The 23,586-nt window shown below is 44.4% G+C and overlaps 1 protein-coding gene across 1 annotated transcript; it reads right to left on the bottom strand.

Moving 5' to 3' along the window:
* Positions 1 to 7,705: 7,705 nt before the first annotated feature.
* LOC144767118 (zinc finger MYM-type protein 1-like) lies at positions 7,706 to 16,012 on the bottom strand. Its single transcript, XM_078650718.1, has 3 exons — positions 15,833 to 16,012; positions 10,668 to 10,794; positions 7,706 to 9,976 (listed from the first exon to the last, which is right to left on the bottom strand). Exon 3 carries the CDS (start codon positions 9,939 to 9,941, stop codon positions 7,830 to 7,832), a length of 2,112 nt encoding a protein of 703 aa, XP_078506844.1. The 5' UTR covers positions 9,942 to 9,976; positions 10,668 to 10,794; positions 15,833 to 16,012; the 3' UTR covers positions 7,706 to 7,829.
* Positions 16,013 to 23,586: the final 7,574 nt, after the last annotated feature.

Genomic DNA, 23,586 nt, shown 5'->3' with positions numbered 1-23,586 from the left:
ATATTCATCTGCGTCAAAGGAAGTGGCGCGAACCACATAGTCTAGACCGTCAAGGTCAGGGACGTACATCTTGATGCCAAAGAGCATTTCGTATGGGGTCCGCCCACCCAGAGACCTTCTAGGGAGATTATTAAGAGCACGCTGCACGCCATAGAGGTGAGCCAGCCAGTTTCTGCCAGTGCCTATAACTCGGGCTGTCAAAGATTGCTTTAAATCACGGTTCATTCGCTCAACTACACTGTTACCCTCAGGTCTGTAGGGAGACGAAAACTTGACTTGGACCCCCATCGAAGTCATGGCATCCTTATACGCCTTAGAGGCGAAAGCCGGACCCTGATCCGAATGGAAGGTACCACAGGCAAAAATCCCTATAAAGACACGCAAATCTCTAATGACTGTCCGTGAATCAGCGCTGCGATGTGGCCATACCCACACAAAGCGTGTGCATGTGTCAACTGCTACTAAGATGTACTTATACGCAGTATCAGATGAAAAAGGACCGCAGTGATCTAAATAAACACAACCTAGTGGTTTATTAGAAATGTACAACTGAGTCTGTGGCGGACGCGTAGCAGTTGAAGGTTTAATCTGCTGGCATATGTCACAAAGAAGGACATAATCACGCGTCTGTTTGTACAGTCCCCGCCACCAGAAACGTTGTTGTAATTGAGTTACAGTGGCCGAGACGCCCGCATGCGCAGACGCCACACCTTCATGTGCCGCTGTAATCAAGTCTGCTCTGCGATCCGAGTTGGGAATCAGCCGTTCCCCAACGTCAGGAATTGTCACAAAAGGAACCTTTTCGGGACTTAAGTGGTATTTGTATTTCGAAGGGAATCCCGCAGGATGCTTACTTCCCTTCTCAGAGGCAGCAACTGCCGCCAAGATGTCGCTATCAATCTTGGTTTTTGACCTAGTAACTGCTGCAACTAAGTATGTAGATACCGCTGATTTCGCTGCTTCATCAGCAAGCGAGTTGCCAACAGCGTGAACTCCTACGCGCTGATGACCGAGAGTATGAATTACATAAACGAGTGGCAACATAGCCTTAAGCTCTGCCACTCGAACCCAGATCATTTTATGTTTTATTGCGCTACCCTTGGAATCATGGAAATCATTTTGAATCCAAAAGAACAAGTTTTCATTGTAAGACTGGACACAGTAGTATGAATCACTTACAATGAGAGTAGTCACTCCAGGATCTGCGTACTCCAACGCTAGTAAAAGAGCACGAAGCTCAGCCAATTGTGCAGTGCAATCGCCAAGGGGCAAGGTGTGTACTTCCCTGGAAATGAACTAATCGTTCAACATAGCACCCACCACAATAGCGCATGCGGAAACGTAGGCATGTTTAGAGCCATGCGCAACCTGCGCCGACCCATCAGTGTAAATGATGCAATGGAAGTCCTCCAAAGGTCGCATAGCCAGAGGAGCAGGATGAACGAACTCATACTGCAAGTACTCTTGCGACCGTAAGGAAGCGTCAAAAATGAACGTGACATCCGTGGATGTCAATGACGCAGCCCACTGAATCCACCGAGGGTGCAAAGCTTTTGAATTCGGTACACTGGCTTTCGTGACTGCCTCCAAATGAGGACAGGGTGTTACCACTAACATGCGCTTCCCCTGTGACAGAGCTCGTTCTTTAAGAATCGCCATCTGTACAGCAGTTAAAACTTTCTCCACAGTGGGAAACCGCAATTCAGCCGAAGTGTACAAGTGTGACTTGTAAGCAATAGGCACTGTGTCTCCTTCATTAAAAGTCAGGTACGTGAAACCCACCGCCCCTGGGATTATTCTTATCACCAGGTTGGTGTGGTTATCACAAGTCAGTAAGTATTTAGAAGCGAGCAGATCAGCCTGCAAGGATTGCAAAATGGCAGAATGCTCAGGCAGCCAGCATGATTTTGAGAAAGCAGGTTGTATTAACGCATACAACGGCTTGATACGCTGGGCATATTCCGGAATGTATGTCCTTCCGAAATTCAAAAAGCCCAGTAAAGATTGTAATTTTTTCAGTGTTGTAGGAGCGCGCAATTGTGCGCACTTCTCTAAGAAGTGAGGAGCCAAACCTCTACCTTCATTGTTGAGCTCATAGCCCAAAAACAACACTGTGTGTTCAGCAATGTGCGATTTTGCAAAGTTAAATTTGTAACCCATGTCAGCGAAGTTGCAAATAACAGAATTTACACGACACAGATGCTCCCAAATATCGTCGTCTGTGAGATATATGTCATCCACATACGAAAAAGCATCAGGGTCGAGTGCCTCCAGAATAGAGACAATGCGAGCGGTAAATATACCAGGACTATTCTTATAGCCCATTGGAAGACGCCGGAATTGTTTTTGGACTCCAGCGCTCGTAAAACTGGTCCATTGGGAGCTAAAGCTGTCCAATCTGTGGGCATGAAAACCATTGGATATGTCAAGCGTTGTCTTGAAACGCTTACGCACGAGACTATCCACAAGGGCAGAGCCGTGGGTATTCTGTACTGCACAGTTACGGCAATGCGAGTTTAAATGCCGGTAATCCAAAACCAAACGATATGATCCGTCAGGTTTGTTCACAGTAAAAAGGGGATTATTCATCGGTGACACACACGTTTCAATAACTCCCTGATATTCCAATTGTTCAAGGATTTCCGCGACGGAAGATTTTGCTTCACGCCGAATGGGATATTGAGGTTGAGGCTGCGGCTGAGACCGCAACGGAATTTCGTGGCAAGGCGACAATCTATCCCAACCACATTGGTTACGGTACAGAGCCGGCGCTAGAGCCCGAGCCCACTCTTCTGCAAAATGCTGCGCATGCTCTTTCGAGACAGTGTTCGCGAAACTGGGGAGGATCACCTCCTCCCCTCGTGGCGCCGCGAGCACAAAAGGTGGGGGCCAGTCAGCCTCCGAAAGCAAAATATCATATGTAGAAGACAGATTTTCCCAAAATACACCTTTAACGGTACGCTGTATGTCACCTTCAATTAACAGGACAATTTCATAAAGTCTTTCAGGGGGAGCAAGTCTCGTATCCGCTGTTTCTATCACAACGTAGACATCAGTCGCTGTCACCCTCAGTAGTGGACGCAGCGCCTCTCTGACTATGGTTATCTCCGCCGCGCTGTCCAGCAAGGTCAGAGCCCACGTCAGATTCCGAAGCCGCGTTCTCACTATCTGTGGCATATCGATGCGCTGTTAAGGCTGCGACTTTCTTTTTCGCAAACTGCGGTCTCTTAGGCGTAGAATCCTCCTGCTTCCATGCGCCTTCTGTCTGGCGAGGCTGGCCACGTCCCTGTTGGCCACCACGTCCCCGTCCGCCTCCTCCTCCACCGGTCTTCTGGGCCGATGAGTCCTGTAAGGAACGAGGAGAGCGTTGATCAGAAACCTGAAATCGATCAGGTGATTTAATCATCGCGCGATCGCGCAAATCATAAACTTTCTCAGCTGGCGCAGGGACTTGTGTTGCAGGATAAGATTCCTGCGTTTGCTGCTGTTGCTTCCCCTGTTTCTGTTTCTGAGGCCAATTTTGTTTTTTGGACTTTGGTTGTACATCTGCCGCAGCAGATTGCACTTGTGGTTGTTTCTTATCCTTAACCGCGAAGTACTTTAAACCCTTACTTGTGCGACCGATAGTTTTGTAAGCGGCCACCACAATCTTCGCTAACTGGCGGGGCTTTTCGGCATCGGGTAACGCTGCCAGTGCATTAAAAACCTGGAAGTTCACTGCATCTCCCTTGATGTTGGAGAGTATGAGATCACTCACAATCTCAAAAGAACCACACAGGCGCATACCCAATTCAACCGCTGCCTCAGGACCGTGATCATCCTGAACACGTTTTATGATCGTAGGCAGTACAGCCATAGATGGGGTGCCGAAGCACCTCGCATAAACAGCCGCAAAAGTCTTACCCCAGCTTTCACAGTCAACGAGTTCGGGAGTGTTATCCTTAGGTAAAGTAATCGTCAACATTCTATGTTTGTCAGCAGGAGAAGAATTGGGAAACACGGCTTCCAGTTGGTCAAATTTCTCGGCCAGCCAAAAAGGAAAATCATCTTTATTATCAGGGCGTTGACCAAAAACAGAATTTACCATAACAGGATTAAGCCGTAAACCACCACGTTCCGTTTGCGCGGCCGGACCCCCCGGGGGACCACCCGGGAGATGACGACCTATGTATTGCACTAGTGCTCGAATCACGGAAATAGATACAACATGTAACCTTCGAATTTCCTGAAGGGTACAAGCGCCGTGATTCGGGTGCGAGGTAAAACCACCCAACGCAGGCCAGTTAGTACCTGGAATCGAGAGTGGACCTAACCTCGCAGCGGACAAAGAGTGGGGGAGGGCGCCATCAAACCAAATGCGATACTGACTCGCAGGGTTTCTGTTCTCACACAGAACTGTGCACAGAGGAGTGGAACCTCGGCGAATTAGGGTGTCCCAAAACTCACCTTAGTATCCAGCTCACCCCTTACCGAGCTAGCTACAGTGTCTCATTGGACATATCAAACTCCCAATGTTTAGACAAACCAGAACATGAACTTACTGTACCTCAGGGTACGTGGAACTCATGAACACTCTTTCGTTATATTATCATTACAAACCAGAACATGGAGTAAAGAAGACACTTGTGCATTTGAAATGTTTATTTACTAATGCCGTCTTCTCAGGCGCAGTATCTTAGATAATACAAGTATACTTATTATCAGTAGCAAAATTACCAGCATAGTTACTAAGACATAAAAAGCGAATGGTGACAGCATGTGAACATGCTGTAATGAATAAGAGTTAACAACACTTATATCTCACCCTCCCTAACACATATATTATATTATTAGCTAAGAAGGTCTCTTTGGGTTGGTTTAGGGCGGGCCCATACCTTAGTGTCCTAGCAGGACGGAATCACATCAGCATACACCAGCTTTCTCTGCATGTGCACCGCATCAAGTGTGTCCTATGTGCCTTGTGCAAAGCAATATCAATCCCGCCTGAAACCAGAGTTGGCAAAGGCTGCACTTGTGTTATGACTATGAAGGCGTAGAGATCAGACCTCATAACAATTCCATATCGTGTTGTTCCTGAAACTTCAGCACTCTTCGTGCAGACATAGTTTATTAAGCAAAGCTGATATCAGAGCAATAACATATTATTCTCACATAAACCACGGCAAACTACTAGGTTGAAAGCTAAGTCAACAATTAAGTGTCGTGTGCAGAAGTTGCAAGAAAGAAAAATGGCGTTTAAACCTCAAATGTACCTATGCTAACTTAACACGATATAAGGATATACAGGAGCTATATGACACCGTTTTCCCGACGACTCGCTTTGCATCTCTAATGAGATGCAAAGTGGGTGTCACTGGGCAGTACTGCTTGTAAATTATCACTGATGTGCACATCGCGATAAATTACAAGGAGGCCCACTCATTTTAGCAGACGTTAGTTTTGGGTGAAAACCGCGGTTTTCACCAAAAATTAACGTCTGCAAAAATGGTGGCTTATGTATACGTACCATTGGGGGTGGATTATGCTGATACGACCACAGGGTCGTATCAGCAAGATCATCGTCGTTTTCCATGGAACATCACTGAAAAACCAGCGATGTTCCATGGAAAACACCACTATCGCTGGAATAATTATTGGCCTTGCGTTATGTGTTTTTAATACAGCCCTAGCATGGCGATAATTTCAAGCGATAACTGGCGATAACACTTTTCACACTGAGTGCGGCCAGCGATCATTATAGCTGCCGCTTGATAATATGCCCCGAGAGAGAGAAGCTGCACTGCATGTTAATATTACATGGGAGTAGACAGACAGAAATAAAAGAGAGAGTCAGGACACAAAATACTAAGGGAGAAAGCAAACAATACCAATGTAATGCAGATGTGGAGACTATCAAATGCAAAACCACATAAAAGTATCTTCAAATCAAACCCAGCGTCTATGAAACCTTCACCAAACGATGTGGTCCTTGCAAGAAAAATACGAAATGGTATGCTACCAGAAAGTCGAGGACTGTGTTTTCAAAATAGCTTGCAAAAAATATCACCTCTTTGGCGTTTATAATAGAAGATGTACAGTCATTAATCAATATTTGCAAACCATGTGTAAAACATAATGTTTGTGTCAGAAGATATTTTTGTCAATTATATTCTGACATACAGCAATAAAACGTTCCATACGGGCAAGATCATATTCCAATGTAGAATTGCTTCAGCGAACCTCAGTGGGAACAAAGTGATAAATTGGCCCAAATATTTAATGAGGTTTTCAATAATCATCTATGACACAGAAGCCGCCGGTGTCCCTGCCCACACCAGAAAAATGCCAATTAAGACACCAGTCCAACAGAATCTATGCTTCGGATGTCCTGTAAATAAGTTCTACAGAGACGCCACATAGAGGCCTATCATGAAGATCTTGGGTGAAAAGCATAACTAGTAGAGAGTGAAAAAAATAGGAATCCTTTGTAGGCACCTAAAATAAGGAAGCAGCTACAGATCAATGCCCTGAAACCCCCCAAAAGACATATGACAATCCTACTGGTAGCTGAACAATTTCTCCATATACTAGAGTCTGAGATGCACACTTCACATAAAAACAAGAGAATCCTGGGAAGACATCACAAAAGATGATCTTTAAAAACGCTAAATTAGTTTATGTATCTCAGGTCAGTTACACAGTAAAATTAAATCTTTCAAACGTTGGTGTGGAAGGAGAAAGATGACAGCAGAGTGATATTTGACTGCCTCAGCTGTGGAGCTGAGTCTGAGTGTGTGTCTATGCCAATCTTACCATGTAACCTGTCTACCTCACCATTCAATGTCTGCTCACTGGACTTTGCCACATCCAGTAAAGTTGTAACATAACGCTTTCACTTCTGTGTGTGGATGACTACTGCCCATTGTTGACAATGGGATGTTATATCGTTTGGATTCTTTAATTGCATTTGATTTGTGCTATCAGTCTGTCTTTCAACCAATATCTGCTCCTGTCGCAGACTGACAACCAAAACCTCCAAGACCATACCACTAATATTGATGTACCATAACTGACATATGCAGAGTTGCAGATGGTAGCCACATTCTAGTAAAAAGACCAAGACAAATTAATAATAAAACAGGTGAATAAGAGGGCTGATTGGTGGGGCAAAAATGTTGCTAAGGACCACTGCAGAGAAAATGCCAGGGCAGCATGGGATGTTAACACAGTTGAACATCAATGCATTCATGATTTATCTCAGTCAACAGGGTACCTCTTGGGATCCAAATCCGACCCGAGGCTCAAAGGGTTTCCCAAATCTCTCTTTTTGGATCACTCAGACATACATTATAATAACCACTGCCCATGCATGGCAGTAATGTGAATGTAGTCCACAATCAAAATGATGTCTAAGATACAGTGGCGGCTGGTCACATTTGAAAGTGGTGAGGCGTAAAGTGATAATCATACTGCACCGTAGCGAGCGAGCGTAACGAGCGAGCCCGAACCCCCTAAGGAGGGTTTGGGGGGCATTCCCCCGAGAAAATTTTGAAAAAATAGTGGAAAAATGGTGCATTTCCAAGCAAATTTGAGAAAGCAGGAAGGTTAATAAAGCAATTGTCAAAGTGCAGGTATTACATTATTAAAGAGCTGTCATATAACATACTAGGTAGCTGCTTATTCAGTATAACAACAGAGCTTCATAACAGACTTCAAGATACAATGATGAGAACCTCACAGATTGTTTTTATTTAAACTGCAAACAACAAAACAAACCACTTTTTTTATTTAAACTGCAAACAACAAAAGAACCAACTAAACAGGTCACAAACTATCACCATTCAACATATTTACTTTTTGTATCTAAATTCAGCACGTCTGTCTCTAAGCGCAGCAAATTTTTCAATTACTTGAACATTAAAGTCAGCAATATTTTGAACAAGCTTGCTCTCTATAGAGAGCATTGCCAACGCATTGAGTCTTTCCTGAAGCATGGTGTTCCTCAGGAATGTCTTAATCCTCTTTAAGGCGGAAAAAGATCGTTCTGCCTCTGAGGTTGTCATAGGAGTTGTAATGACGATTTTTAGTAAAGCTACAGTCTCTGTAAATGTCTTTCCCATATTAAGTTCATGAATTAAAGACAGCAAAGACCTGCCATCTTTGGCCTTCTGGTACACAGGCATTGAGTACATTACTGTCAACTCACTTTTCAGGTCCTCTTGGTTGAGCATTGGATAAGCTTCCACAGCCTCATGCAGAGCATGCTCAGGGAATGATTCATTATATTTTTCAAAGTATTTACTTTCCAATAATGCGGCACTCCCCAAATGTTTTGTGAAAGCAAAACGCTCTTGTGCCTGCACAATTACAATGTCACAGATCTCTTTAGCACTTCGGACCAGAGTGGTGATGTTTTTCCTGTGGTTTGAAAAAGTTGAAGCCGCTGGCAATTGGCTGTCTAAATTGTCAACCTCATCTCTCACTATGTTTATGCTTGCGACAAACTCTGTGGTAAATCTTTTCACAGACACAGTATCTACGTCTCGTCCTTGCAACTGATTGTATAAATTCTCGACCTTTGTCATTATCTTTTCAAATAAAAACAGAAAGAACTGAAACTCTCTATCTTTTAGTGTTCTAGCAAAGCCACGAGCTTCACTGTGACTTTTGAAATCAAAGGTTTTATTGGCTTCTATGGCTTCAAAACATTGCACAAGGTCCTCCCTATATTGAAATATTAGTTGGACTGTACGTATATTATAGTTCCAACGAGTTGAGGCTCCCCTCGGAACCCTTTTGTCCACAATCTCCTGAAGTGCTTCCATTCTTTTTGGGGAACGTGAGAAGAATGCTGCCATGCCTCCTACATCCTGAAAGACAATTCGTGTCTCGGAGATCTTTGATACTGCCTGTTGCATAATAAGATTAAGTTGGTGGGCGTGACAGTGCACATAATGAGCATTCGGGTAAACATCTCTAATTCTTTTCTGAACGCCACCATGGCTTCCACTCATTACGGACGCACCATCATAGCTTTGTGCAATAAGTTTTTTTCTTTGCTGCAGCTCTGGAAAAATGAAGTTGAGTTGACGCAGTATAGCTGCAGTAATGGTTTCTGCAGTGGAGTTTTTTAAATGAGCACATCCATAGAACCTCTCCACAACATTATAGCCATTGTCCAGGTACCGAAAGACTAATACGGACTGCGTTTGTGTGGCCACATCAGTGGTGTCATCAGCCTCAATAGCCACAAAGTCTGTGTTTAGCAACTCTTGCACAATATGGCTTCTTATAATTTCTAGCATACACTCCAGGAGTTCATTTTGTATCGTTTTAGAGGTGCCCTTAAAGACTGTAGCCCTTGCTAAATGTGCTTCCATTTCCTTGTCTATGCTTGCTACTAAATCTACAAGACCCATGAATATTCCAGGATTTGTGGAACCTTCCGATTCATCATGGCCTCGCAATGCCAGTTCGAAAGCACCACAGAAACGAATGCAATCTATTATTTTTGATAGTATGTGTCTATTCCTATCAACTGTTTCATTGTGTTTCTGTATTGTTTGGCGATATGCATTGCTTATGTGCTGCTCAATCGGTGCGTCTCCCAACATTCCCAGTCTTGTCACGTTTTCCATATGCTTTCTTGTGTGTGCATGCTTTTTTATTTTCTCAGACAGATGCTTCAAGTCTGTCACTTCTTCTCTTGTCCAAGGAAAGTCACCATTAAACAGCAAGCAGGGGAAGCAGAACAGTTTGTTTTTTGAAGGGCACCCTGTAAGCCAATCAGCTTTTGTGTACCAGGTGTTTGAGAATGTGCGGTTGTAAGATTTTCCTCTGTCCTGGGTAACTTGTTGGAGTTGTAGGTCAGGTCGATCAGGTCCTAACCTCTTTATCTGTAGTTTATCTTCCAGTGGGCGTGCATGGAATGACCGTGTAATTAATTCTTGTACCGTATTCATGTTGTCGATGCTGTCCGTACCAATATGAAAGAAGCCTGTCAATAGTCAAAGTACAACGTATAAGATTTGGTGCAATAATATCAAATTTCAGTACGAATACATATATCTTGTGCATGACAGCAATGTAGCTGCAACAGCTCATTTGAATGGCCAGCCAGGGGTGGCACATAATACATGCTGCAGCCCCTGGTAGGCCTTGGGTGCACCTCTGCCCTACCTATGGTACACTATACAGGGACTCACAAGAGTGACCCAATACCCAATTGGCAATGCACCTAAAGTACATTGTGTGCATTTAGAGAGAGAACAGTTGGGCTGTGGGTCTGATTAGCAGGACCACAGCCTTTCTAAGTTGTAAACCAGTAAAGCAAAAATCAAAAAAATGGGGTGACCATAGGAAAGCAGACCCTACTCTCCTACATAACGCTCCCCTTTGGACAACACGATAGGTAAAAAATACAGCCTGACTGGCTGCTTACTCTGTGTGCCATAGTGGCACTGAAACAGACACTGTTTGAGGGCCTTTAACAAGGCAAGGATAGATAGTGCCTTTAATAACCGTTATTGCCAAAGCACAGGGCTAAGGGCAGGGCCAGTATTAGTAAATTCCATCCAGTCACGGTACAATGTTCAGAATGTGCACCCACCCCAACCACCATATAGAGTGAGTGACCACAAACATAGCCCTAACTCTTAAGCTACAAAAAATATCATCAGTTTCCTTACCTTGAACACGGTTGTTTGCTGGGTCATAGCCGGGATGAAAGAGCAGCAAGGAGGTTGGGGCCTCTTGTTCTTTGTCCAAAAATGTAGGTAAAGGTTGAGGTTGTGACTTGTCAGGCTTTACCAGGTGCTGGAAATAAAAATATAACAATTTATTTTTCAGACATTGGGGTAATCAAACAAAGACTGGGGGGGGGAAACCTAACGGTACAATTTTTACCTTGCAGTTTTCAATAGCTCACAGTTGTATGTTAGCATTTGTGTACTTACGAACGGCAAGTGACAAAATGATTTCTCTGACAAATGCAGTGACCCACTGACCTATTTACAGAATTTTGTGATCTGCATCAGGTACATGTTCTTTGAAGCAGGCCCATTAACCTTCTGTGCTACCTTTCCATGAGTCAAAACTTCCATTAGACAAAACTCTGATCTCTCTCTCGGAAAAACATTAACAATATCCTTGGTGCAACTGCAAGTGTTGCATGGCTAAACATTTATAAGGCCCCAAAGGCGCGACATGTAGGCTGGCTATGCCAATGCTTGTTCTGTTCATTAGACTCGCATTCCAGTGCAAAAGGAAGACTCATGACATTGGAACTTATTCCTATAGTAATCTGTTCTCAATCTCACAATGCCACTATTAAGGCGTTAAAGCTGGATAATTTTTAATGGCGCTGCCCTTTCTTTAATGGGGCTGTGAGCGTCCCACTGGGGTCCCACTGTAACTGTCTGCCTGTGTGTTTATTTGGTGATTGTGTGAGTGTTGTATGAGTGTGTGTGTACCTGTGACTGGAGTCCCTGAGGCTGGGCACTCATGGTTTTGCCACCTAACCACCACTGCAGGGGGTTTGTAGAGGAGAGTTTGCATTGGGAGGATGTACCTCACCCCGGACAACAGGGTGTAATATGACCTGCAGCTCCACAGACATTAAAGTATACAAAAGTAGTAGAGACACTAGTACCATCAAGTGTTTTGCAATGGCCACTGATACATGATATTATTCTGTAAAAATCATAATAAAGTTATTGAGCTCTCAAAAGCAATCATTACTCTTGACACGTCCACACTAAGCCTAGAAATGAAAGTACAGAATTGCAATGGAACTAAGGGGCATATTTAGCAAAAAGTAATGCAACGTAGCGCAGTGCAGCAAGTCACCAGAGGAAGAGCCACTCAACACCCCTGGGACGCCTTCCCAGGGCACAGTAACGTAATGCAGCGATTTGAGAGATGCATAGCTTGACAGACCCCCTAAGATGGCGACACTAAGCCTTGCAAAATACTGATCTGAAGTACCTTTAAGTTTTCTCATTCCTTCAATGCACTCCAATAATATCACGGCAAAAGCGCAGTCTTCAACTTCAGCCCTGGGCAGCAGCCTCCCTGGCGGTTCAGCCAGCTCATAAACTGTGCTGTGCCTATTCATGACAGGAGGATAACACTTGCACTTGTAAATTTCAATTCGTATTTTATGGCCCTCCAGTAAACTCTTACGGCTGCCACTTGTAAATTGTGTCCTCTGTGTCTGATCTCACTGGTGCAGCCTTACTCATGGCAGGAGAAGCTAGGGTCCGGGACAGTGAAATCCCTTGTATTTCTGTAGCCTAATAATACAGTTGCTGAGTACCTGTGCTTTAAAAAAAAAAAAATGTGTAAAGAGGCACTGCTTTCACTTCTCTGCCGGGGCGCAATACTTTTAATGTGGGAGTCAGTGCACAGAACGAATCAGCAGCAAACAGTGGGGTGGTGGGGGTAAAGGACTCGGAGGGAGTGAGTACCTTCACTTTCACTTCTAGCACGGATTACAAAATGGTAAATAAAAGTGACGAGTTAGACTTCTTGCGCCTATCACGGGACATTTCGAGTAACTTTATTCTTTTAGGCCTCGTTGGGAGATGGGAAGTAATTCGACCTGTAATCCGCTTCAGCTGGTAACCGCAGGTGACGGACAAGTTCAGTTTACAAATTCAATGAGAACAATGTGCCACAAGCACGTTTAGCCAGGAAGTAACCTACACTGCGCAATGTTTTTCAGACACAGGGACCAGGAATAGGTGGAAATGTATACCAATGGATGTGCTAATGCCCGTGGGCGTGCCAATGCTCCTCGACCGGTGACGGTGCCAGTGCCACTACCCCTAGGCCATAGCTGCCACCAAGGTTTCAGATTGCTATGTGTGACATTTTTTAAATTTGAGTGAAATTCTCACCAGGGGTCGGTAATACAGCGCCCAGCATCACACACTGTGTCCGGATTAGCAGGCGCTGCAGTCAGCAGCACTGGGTGCTAATAGTAATAGTCAAGTTTTTTTGCAAATTAATACGTATGAAAACATTACGACGTACGTAGCCAGTTCTAATCACGGGCCTCGCACTCACTACTTTTTTTTTATTTTGCAGAGTTTTATATAGCGCTAGCTAGACCCAAACAGAATCAGGTATTAGAGCGCTTTACATAGCACCAGTTACGGGACGGACATACATTAATTTTAGGCACGGGGAGATTAAGTGATTTGCCCAGAATCACAGGAAGTTACCGAGACTCGAACCCAGATCCCCAAGTCCGAGGTCAAGCGCCCTAGCCGTTAGACCAACTCCTCTGTTGTTTATGGCACTTGTTTTTTGTGCTTTTTAACATGAAATGCATCCTTGCATCACAAATTGATGAAAGGATGGATTTTTAAGTTAAATATGTGTTAAATGACAGATTTGCATGTTGCCTCATTACATAAGTACAAAAAAATTCATGCAATTACACGAAAGCAAATTTCAGAAATTGCTCACACCCTATGTGTGAATATCAGTCATTACCAAACGTTACCGTTACAGACACACGCTGTTACATGCGCACGTTTTCCCTGCTCCAGCGTGAGCTATAGATCAAGCGGCATGAATACAGGTAGGCGCTATCTCTGCTCCTGTAGGAGCTATAGATCAAGCGGCAGGGAGTGCAGGGAGGCGCTATCTCAGCTCCTGTGGGAGGCTGATCTATAACTCCCAGTGGGAGCTATAGATCAAGCGGCAGGAATAAAGGTAGGCGCTATCTCTGCTCCAGCGTGAGCTATAGACCAAGTGGCATGAATACAGGTAGACGCTATCTCTGCTATTGTGGGAGCTATAGATCAAGCGGCAGGAATACAGTAAGGCGCTATTCCAGCTCCGGTTGGGGCTTTAGATCAAGCGGCAGCAATAAAGGTAGGCGCTATCTCTGCTCCAGTGTGAGCTATAGATCAAGCGGCAGGAATACAGGTAGGCGCTATCTCTGCTCTTGTGGGAGCTATAGATCCAGCGGCAAGAATAAAGGTAAGCGCTATCCCTGCTCCGGTTGGGGCTTTAGATCTAGCGGCAGGAATAAAGGTAGGCGCTATCTCTGCTCCAGCGTGAGCTATAGATCAAGCAGCAGGAATACAGGTATAGATCAAGCGGCAGGGAGTGCAGGGAGGCGCTATCTCAGCTCCTGTGGGAGCTATAGATCTAGCGTCAGCTATACAGGTAGGCGCTATCTCTGTTGCTGTGGTAGTTTTGGATCCAAGTAGCCTGGGGTGCATGCACAGGCTTTCATTGCTCCTGTGTGAGCTATAGATAAAGAGGTCAGGAGTGCAGGTAGGCGCTATCACTGCTATGCAATGTGTTACATTACATCACATGCTGTTACTACTCCTGTGGAGCTATAGATAAAGAAGTAGGGAGTACAGGCAGGCGCTATCACTGCTCCTGTGGGAGTTATAGACCCAATTGTCGGGGGTACATGCACAGGCTTTCACTGCTCCTGTGTGAACTATAGATAAAGAAGTAGGGAGTGCAGCTAGTTATGGCTCCGAGTGCAGGGCTACAGGCATAGGCGTGTACTGCTCCTGTGTGAACTATAGATAAAGAGAGTACAGGTAGGCGCTATCAGCGCTCCCGAGGGAGTTACCTTTACATCACATGCTGTAACTACTCCTGCGGGAGCGATAAAGAAGTAGGCAGTGCAGGTAGGCGCTATCACTGCTCCCGTGGGAGTTGTGGTTTCAAGTGCAGGGGGTATAGGCACAGGCTTCTGCTCCTGTGTGAACTATAGATAAAGAAGTAGGCTGTGCAGGTAGGCGCTACGCCGCTATAACTGCTCTGCAATGAGTTACATTACATCACATGCTGTTACTACTCCTGTGGGAGCTATAGATAAAGAAGTAGAGAGTACTGCTAGGCGCTATCAGTGCTCCTGTGGGAGTTATTAATCCAAGGGGCCGGGGGGGGGGGGGGTGCAGTCACAGGCTTTCATTGCTCCCTTGGGGGCAATACATCCAGCGGAAGGGAGTACAGCTAGGCGCTATCACTGCTCCAGCGTGAGCTATAGATCAAGCAGCAGGAATACAGGTATAGGCCCACGTGTCGGGGGTACAGGCACAGGCTGTCACTGCTCCCTTGGGAGCTATAGACGAAGGCGCAGTGACAGTAATTCTGGCGAGGCGCTATCACTGAGCTATTCTCTGAGGAGGGGTCTGCCCGTGCTCCTGCCGAGGTCACACCCCCAGGGGCTGGGAGGAGGGAGGGGGCTCGGGTGCAGAAAGTTTCAAGAGAAGGATCCCAAAAAGATGGGAGGCACCGGGCCCCCCCTGCCGATCTGCCCAAGCTGTGCTGTGTGTACGTCTGTCCGGACCAGGAAGGGGGGCGTGAGGGGCACCAGGGGTGGGGAATAGTTTTATTTCGCCTACCTTCCTTTTCGTATTTATAACACAAGGGCTGCGCGAGTTCTTGTGTCCTGCTCCTGAAAAATATGTAATTTAGCCGGTCATGTGTTTTATCATCCACTGGCTCATTCGTTATTCCCCGTACACTCTCTCGTGAACACGCTCACTAGCACATCCGCCCCCCCTTCACACTCGTTCCTGATTCCCCCATGCCCTTTCCCGAGTTATTCGCCTCCTCCTTTCTCACTGTGTTTTCTTCTCTATCCTCCCGCTGTCGCCCCTGCCTCGTGTTATGAACCCGCTGTAGGATCTGTGTCCTCTGAGTGTTTTATATGCCCTGGGCCGTCGTGCAATTATAAATTAAACAGTACTGAAATAAAATCAATAGTACAGTATAGACACACACACACACATAAAATCATCACTCAGCAGACAGCATGACTCATGACTCATCATAAACCTCAAGGTATTATTGTGGTGGTGGCATAACTTACGTGGGTGGGGGGGACGCGGTCGGTCTCGATGTCAGACAGTCGCACGGCACTAGGTAGGTGAGGTGAGGTCCCTCCAGGGCAGGCAGACGGTCCAGTGGTAGACACCAGTCAGTCAGTGACATCACATACACAACACACACGTCTGGTGGTCACTAGTCGAGTTGAGTCGACGAGTCCGACAACAACAGTCACGCGCCCACTGACTCTAGTATGACTCATCACTAAAGTTTCAGTTTCGTTTTGACTAACTTACTTGTTGTTGTCGGACTCGTGGGCCTCGTGGCATGATTCCAGCATGCGCAGTGTGGCCAATCACCAACGACAATGCCTTAGAGCATTCAACACCCACGCTCTGCACCATCCTGCTGGAGTAGCCAATCCTGGCGCGGTGTTAGCAGCGCCACTGCGCCAGGATTGGCTAAAGAGCAAACTGATATCTGCCCATTTTAAGACCCGGGCCCCGGGTCCATGCCTATGTCGGACACTACTGGTAGAGGGGGGGGGGGGGGTGGAGGTCTCAACTGTGCGCATGCGCAGGCCTGTCGAAATCTCGACTACTCCGGCCTTTTACATGCGCACCCCTTTGCCTGTGCTCTGCCTGCCTGCCTGGCTGTCACTCTGACGCAGCCCCGCCCCCTACGCCGCCGGCCCACTTCCCTATGCAGTCCCGACCCTGTCGGGCTTTTCCCGGGCCTTATTGCGCTCCGTTTTAAATTAATTTTAAATAATACTGACAGTGATTTTTTATTCAGTGCATGCGGCGGTCGTCTCGTCCAGGCTAGTGGGGCAACGCCCGAACGCCCCCAATGGACGCACCGCCGCTGCTAAGATACAGCATTGGTAGAAGAGAACATGGAAAAGATAGATGATAATTGCTTGACTGCAGGCCCCCCATTCAGAGACATCCATGGAATCCAGGACTTATTAATGTTATAGTCTTGCTCCAAGACCGAAAATAAGGTGAGTGATGCTGAAGGATTTACTTTGACTATTAACTTTGAGCCTCTGGATTTATCATTCATGGCTGCTCCTAAATTTAGCATACAAGAAGCAGCATCTGTGGACCCTTTTTCATCGGATTGGTCAGCTACGAGATTAGTTCTTTGGGGAAAGGTTCCTAAGTAATGACCTGGTGCCTGGTAAGGTAAAATACAGTTTAAATGAGAACTCCTGGGCTTTTCCTGGTAGCAGTGGAACTAATAAGTAGTGTTTTTCAAGGACAACACAAGTGATACATTTAATTGTCTCCGAAACAAAATTAAAGTCAAGAAACCAACCAGTAAAATTCATAAACCAATCGAGTAAAAGAAAATTATCAAAAGATGTTAAAAAAGGCCCAAAGAATTATGAAAGCCAATATTAGTCTATAGTCACATCCCAAAATTCCCATTGAAGACCACTTGCATCAAAATGTAAACACAGTTACCTCTCATATGCTAGGAGAACAGAGATATGCTAAGTTACATTACACTGGAGTATATTAATTTTTTTCCAATCATCCGAGGGTGCTAAATGTCTTCCTCCTGGCCACTCCTAAATTTCCCAAACTGCAAGGAATAGCTGGACACAGATAGCAGAAGGAGGCCTGTTCAAGTGATCTCTCTACTAGGGTGCTAACACAGTTCCCATTGTCCACATTGCTGTCCTTATTGCTCCTAGAACCAATGGAGGGTTTGTGATTTGACCTTTGAGAACACTTCCATTTATTGAGTACTAGCTTACCCGTCACGCGTTGCTGCGATCACTGAAGAAAGGAAATTCAAGGAAACTCGTTATGATAACATTCAATTTACATTGTGTCATTTTTATTGCAACTTATTCATTTTAATATGGAAAACATTTCAAAGTGTCGTTTTAATTCTATTTATTTATTCGAGTGCTTGTGGATACGCGATTTTTCGTTTTTCCGTCTGGTGCGTACAACAGTATTCAAAAGGTTATGAGGGCCCAGGGGGCCGATATTTAAAAGAATTTTATGACAGAAACCTTCGCGGGAGTGTATTCAACTACATCCCAAAGTTTCCTGGCGATCGGATGAATGCTGTTTTAATTCTATTTATTTATTCGAGTGCTTGTGGATACACGATTTTTTGTTTTTCCGTCTTGTGCGTACATCAGTATTCGAAAGAATATGAGGTCCCTGGAGGGCCGATATTTTAAAAAAAATTATGCCGGAAACCTTCGCGGGAGTGTACTCAACAACTTCCCAAAGTTTCATGGCGATCGGATGAATGCTGTTTTAATTCTATTTATTTATTCGAGTGCTTGTGGATACACGATTTGTTGTTTTTCCGTCTGGTGCGTACATCAGTATTCGAAAGATTATGAGTGCCCAGGGAGGCCGATATTTTAAAAAAAATTATGCCAGAAGTCTTTGTGGAAGTGTACTCAACAACTTCCCAAAGTTTCATGGTGATCAGATGAATGGTGTAGTAATGCATAAAGGACAAATAGACAGACAGAAAGACAGACAGACATACATTCGTTTTTATATATATAGATGAGGTGACAGAAGACCAAGTCTTAGTCTTCTCTATCATACAGAAGGTCTTCCATTAGTTCAGGTGTGTTTAGAAAAGGTGGGGCAGGAACCCTGTATCACACTGGTTACTAGCAAGTGATTGATGACACAAGTAAATCCTATATTCATATATATTCATATAGTTGCCACTGTGAACTCAACCCTCTTTTACTGCATTTCAGTTTACTGCAAAAATGTTCCAGGAATTATATTTCATTTTATTGAATCTCTGGCATATCATGACCATCCCTGAAATACAATGGTCATTCTTTCCATGTGATAGCCGTCCAGAGTGTGTTAGCAATCCCTATTGTATGATGACAGTCTCTGACATGCAAATGTCAATGTAGTATGTAATGGAAATCCTTGTACTATGAATACAAACCTTTGGTTATAACAGCCTTCACTGTCATGTTATTGCCATTCTTAGTATGTGATGGCCACCCACCCTCAACTCTCTATCTTAGAGCAAAAGTCTAACTTTACTACTTTCCAGTATTCCCGAAGCTAAGTTGCCACTGGTAACTTTACTACTAGTAATTTTAGTAGTAGTGATTTTTCTAGTAGTAAGTTTAGTAGTAGTAAGTTTTCTAGAAATAAAGTTACTAGTCGTAACTTACCTTTGTGAATACCGAAAAGTAGTAAAGTTACACTTTTGATTGAAGTTAGACTTTTAGTCCAACTTACCTTTGTGAATTGAGCCCCGAGATTGAAGAGTTTTGAGGCGTTTCTCTATTCCTTCCTGGTGTTTTGATTCTAGCGCGTAGTTTCCATTGGTGCAGCAGGTTCAGTGGCAGTAGGGCCTAGAGGCCTGAGGGACCCACTGAACCCTGATTATTGTTGTATTTCACAGTTCAAATAGAGGCCGGAGGCCAATACCCTTCTAGGGCCCATGGCCCACTGGCCATGCCACTATTTCAATAAGATTCCCAGAAATTTGATGTGGCTAATGATCTAGTTCGAAAATTGATAATATGAAATTAAAGGAAGTAGGAGTAGAATATCGGCATATATTTTTATACATTTTGGCATATCTAGAGGCATTTAACTTTCAGTTTGAAAATATTGTGCTGATTTATATTTTGCTTTTTTCAAGTTTTTAAAAGTTTTCTTAAGGGAAACTCAACAAAACCTGCCATGATGGATTCTGTTTTTGTAAATAACTTCTAAAAGCATGCCATTCTGCACTAGATTTTGTGCCACAACAGATTGAAAGGTCCCTTGCTGCCGGTTTTTTTCTGCTCTCATTCAAATATTACATTCTTCATTTAAGAGGCAATGACATAGGCCGGTGAAAACGAGATGTATTCAAAGGGTTATAGCACGTGAACTATCCAATACCTCATCTACGAATCAACGTGAATTTTGGAAAATAAATCCACCTTTTTGCGCTATGGATACGATAATGTCCAGAAATATATGCTTTCCAGCCATAAAGATCTATAACACTTTTTGTAGCATGATTGCAAAGAATATCACACTATCCTTTTATAATTGTCAACGCTGTTGTGAACACGGACAAAAAAGCTAAGTGTTTCTATGTCCGATTAAAAGTGGGAACCTAAGCTGATGAATTCACTGTTTGAAACCTATTTCCGGCACACATTGTTGACACTTCCATAAAGAGCTGCCATGAGGCAGGCATGTGCAGATGCCAATGCATATAAAACACATTGTATTAAATTTGTGTCCCGGGCAATCTGTTTGCTTTGATTAGCATGAAGAGTTATATGAATGATTCAGCTCTTAGCAGTGCCGAAGGCTCACAAATGGGCGAGTGAGGGCACCCCATATGGAAATTCTACCTTGCTAATCTGCATTTCTAAAAAGCCATTTTAGTTTCTTAGAGAATAGCAGAACTGAACGAGCATAAAAATGAATGTAGGACCTTCAGATTTCGCCTGTCTCAAAGTACAGCTGCTGCATTGCTACTATCCGTTGTAGAAATTGATGAATCGCCTTATAGGAATGAGCACGAGTTGGAGTAGTACATCTCCGCAGGGTTTCACAATTAGCTACACAAATATTGTTGCAACTGTATACAGGAACCTATGTGTGAAAAAACGTATCTGTGTGCAGAAATCCCCCTTCTTTAAATTACACAGCTAGGGTCACTGGACAATTCTGCTGGCCTACAAGTATAGAGCTGCAAGCAACCCACACCTCCTTTTATGACTCTTGCTGAGTTAATCCTCTGTGCGGGTCTCCATTCGGTGGGCCCTAGCCCTCTCTCCACGCACAGTCCAGTTCGTTGATTTCCGGAGGAGGGAGCAACTTCAGATTCCTCTTCTGGCGTTGACTGCCCTCCAGCCTGGAGGAGAACAGCAAGAGAGTGCCCTGCCTCCGTCGTCTAATCTCCTTCAAACAATGTTGCAGAGCTCACTTCTAAAGTTCACATGAGCACAAAGTATTGGCTCCTCAGGTTCAATTCGTATGGGAAAGCAGGGGGCATTGAACAGAAGCGAGGATTAATCAAAAGACATGTACCCTGCAATACACAATAATGTGGGACACAGACTTGTATCGGGGACTACCACCAGGGATGGATTGGCACAGCGGGCAGTTGGGCATTGGCCGAAAGGCTGGTGTCTCAGTTTCCTCTGTGGGCCGGTTTTTGTCTTCCTCAGTCCACAGAGGGCACTGGACCGGGATAGTAAAGCAGTCTCACTGGGGGGCCACAATCATCTGTGTCCTCCCCCTGACCCCCTGCCTTGCCAGACAATCACCCTGATGGTGGGCTGGGGCCCCCCACCCCCCCCGCCCCTATGGACGGTCCAGCAACTGTGTTTTATGTTGCTTAATACCCTCCCCTGCCAGGCCATTGTCCTGAGGCAGTGGAGGGCTTTAGTAATTTAGCAATACAAGGGGGCCTTGCAATTGTACTATTACTCAGGTAATGGAGGGCTGGGGAGGGGTTGACTAATTAAGTAAACCAGGGGCCTACCTGTTGTTCTATTGCTCAGGGTGTAGGCCACTCTTACCTTGGCCCTAGTATCCTTCACAAGAACAGTATCCTCCCACTTTCATGCCTTGCGTGTGCATAGGCATATTTGGCCTGAAGGTCAGAGTTGCAGAGATGGGCGATCAGGTTTGAGTCCCAGTGCCTACTCTCAACAATTTGTGATTCTTGGCAAATCACTTCATTTGCCAGGCCCTTAAATAAAATATCTGATCTTGGTGACAGTAATTGGTGCGCATGAATAGTGCTCAAATAGCCTTGGTTAGAGTTCACACTATATAAAACTGTCAAAGGGAAGAACAACAATAAAAAACAAGCATTGACAATGCCCATCGGTCATGCATTTGCAAGAGTTAGAGCTACTGGTGTTGTAAATGACAATGTGTTTTACCTATGTGTTATGGAGTGTAGTGAAGGTATGTAGTGTGTAGTGGAATTAATGTGGGTTGGATTGTAATTGTTAGCTGTGGAATCGTGTGGCGTAGAATGATGTAGCATGGTCTGCAGTGAAATAATGTGGATAGTAATTATGTGTTTTTGATTGTACTGGAATTATGTAGAGTGGGATTGTGGTCATGGAGTAAAATTGTATGAAATGATATTTTGTGTTGTGTAGTGGTATGTTGTGCTGTTTAATTATGTGGTGTGTTATTGAATTTTGTGACATGATATTTTATTGTGTGTTGTGGAATCGATGTATGTGGTGTGTTGCGTAAATGTGCTGTTGAGTTGAATTATGTGGTGTGTTGCTGAATTGTGTGGAATAATAATGTGTGGAGTGGAACTGTGTTGGGTGGAACTGTGTGGCATTGAGTGAAATTATACTGATTAGAATTATTTGGTATGATGTGGAGTGTATTTATGTGTATTTGTTGCTATGTGGCATCAAATGACCTTAAATGCCACGTTGCCTTTCAGATACCAGCATAGCAGTTGTAAAAATGAGAAAACATTAACAAGACTGAAGACTGCCTTTCATCCTACAGAAACGCATGCCTAATTAACAGTGGCGGCTCCTCCGCTAAGGCAGAGGATTCTCACCCTACTGCTGCAAAGCAGTGAAAGAAAGAACAAATGCACATGGCCACTCCCGATTCGTGCCGGCCGCTACTGTTAGTTAACATATTGTACATTGTATTTACATAGCACAAACTACCCCTGATGACAAGTTAAAGTGCTTTGTATGAGTAGCAAGCTACTCCAGAACCCAAGATTAGAGGTTAATAGTATATTACTAATCTTTTTTTCTTTGTGCATTAGCTGCACATCTTTGCTGTTGTGTTGTACAGCGCTGATGTCTGCTCATCCAGACCTATACCAATGGCATCAAAGACGTGCACATCAACACCTGAGACCCTGCTGTACCGTCTTGCAAAATCTGCCTGTACAAAGGCTGATTCTGGGAGCTACAATACACTGTAATATTGCTGGGGTGCAGAGGCGCCATCCAGGTGCACACCATGAGCAGGGGCGGTGGGTGACATTTGAAAGTGGTGGGGCGCAAAGTAATTAGCATCCAGCACCGTAGCGAGCGAGCGCAGCGAGCGAGCCCGAACCCCAAAAGGGGGGTTAGGGGGGATAACCCCCCCCTAGAAAATTTTGAAAAAAAAGAAGACAAATCGTGCATTTTCAAGCAAATTTGAGAAAGCAGGAAGGTTAATAAAGCAATTGTGAAAGTGCAGTTATTACATTAATAGATGGCATAACATAGGTAGCTGCTTATTCAGTATAACCACAGAGCTTCATACATTCCGTCCTATTACGCTCAGGTGCTGAATTCAGACTATAAGACTTTCATGAAAATCTCAGCTCTAAGAGAAGAAGAAGTTGCTCAGCAGTTGGGAAACAGCCTTCACAAGCATTGGGAAAATGAGAGGCAATTACTTGAAAGCAAACTGAAAGCAATGCATCAAGTAGTAACTTAAAGCAATGCATCCAGCAAAACTGTGCATGCAGTCAACCATACAAAAGTAAACTAAAGCAAGTGTGAACCTGTGAACCTTCACTTTGAAAGCAGGGTGCTAGTCAACAGGCCAGCACATACATTTAAACTGAAGAAGAGTACACCTCAGCATGCAGGCACCAACATAAAAGCACCAAGCAAGTCAAACAGTTTAATGAAAGAAAAATGAAAGCAATACATCCAGCAAACTAGACAGTGACTCAAAAAATAAACTGAAGCAAGTGCACACTGAAAGGAATGCGCAGTCATTAGTCAGACATTCACATAAAAGCAACTTACCAAGACACCTAATCAATTACATGGGAAAAAAC

This window comes from Lissotriton helveticus, chromosome 7 (assembly GCF_964261635.1).
Source record: "Lissotriton helveticus chromosome 7, aLisHel1.1, whole genome shotgun sequence".
NCBI classification, from domain to species: Eukaryota; Metazoa; Chordata; class Amphibia; order Caudata; family Salamandridae; genus Lissotriton; species Lissotriton helveticus.
This window is presented reverse-complemented; position numbering and strand designations above follow the sequence as displayed.

Coding starts and splice junctions, on each gene's coding strand:
- LOC144767118 (XM_078650718.1), bottom strand. CDS start 9,941: ATGAATACGGTACAAGAATTAATTACACGGTCATTCCATGCACGCCCA.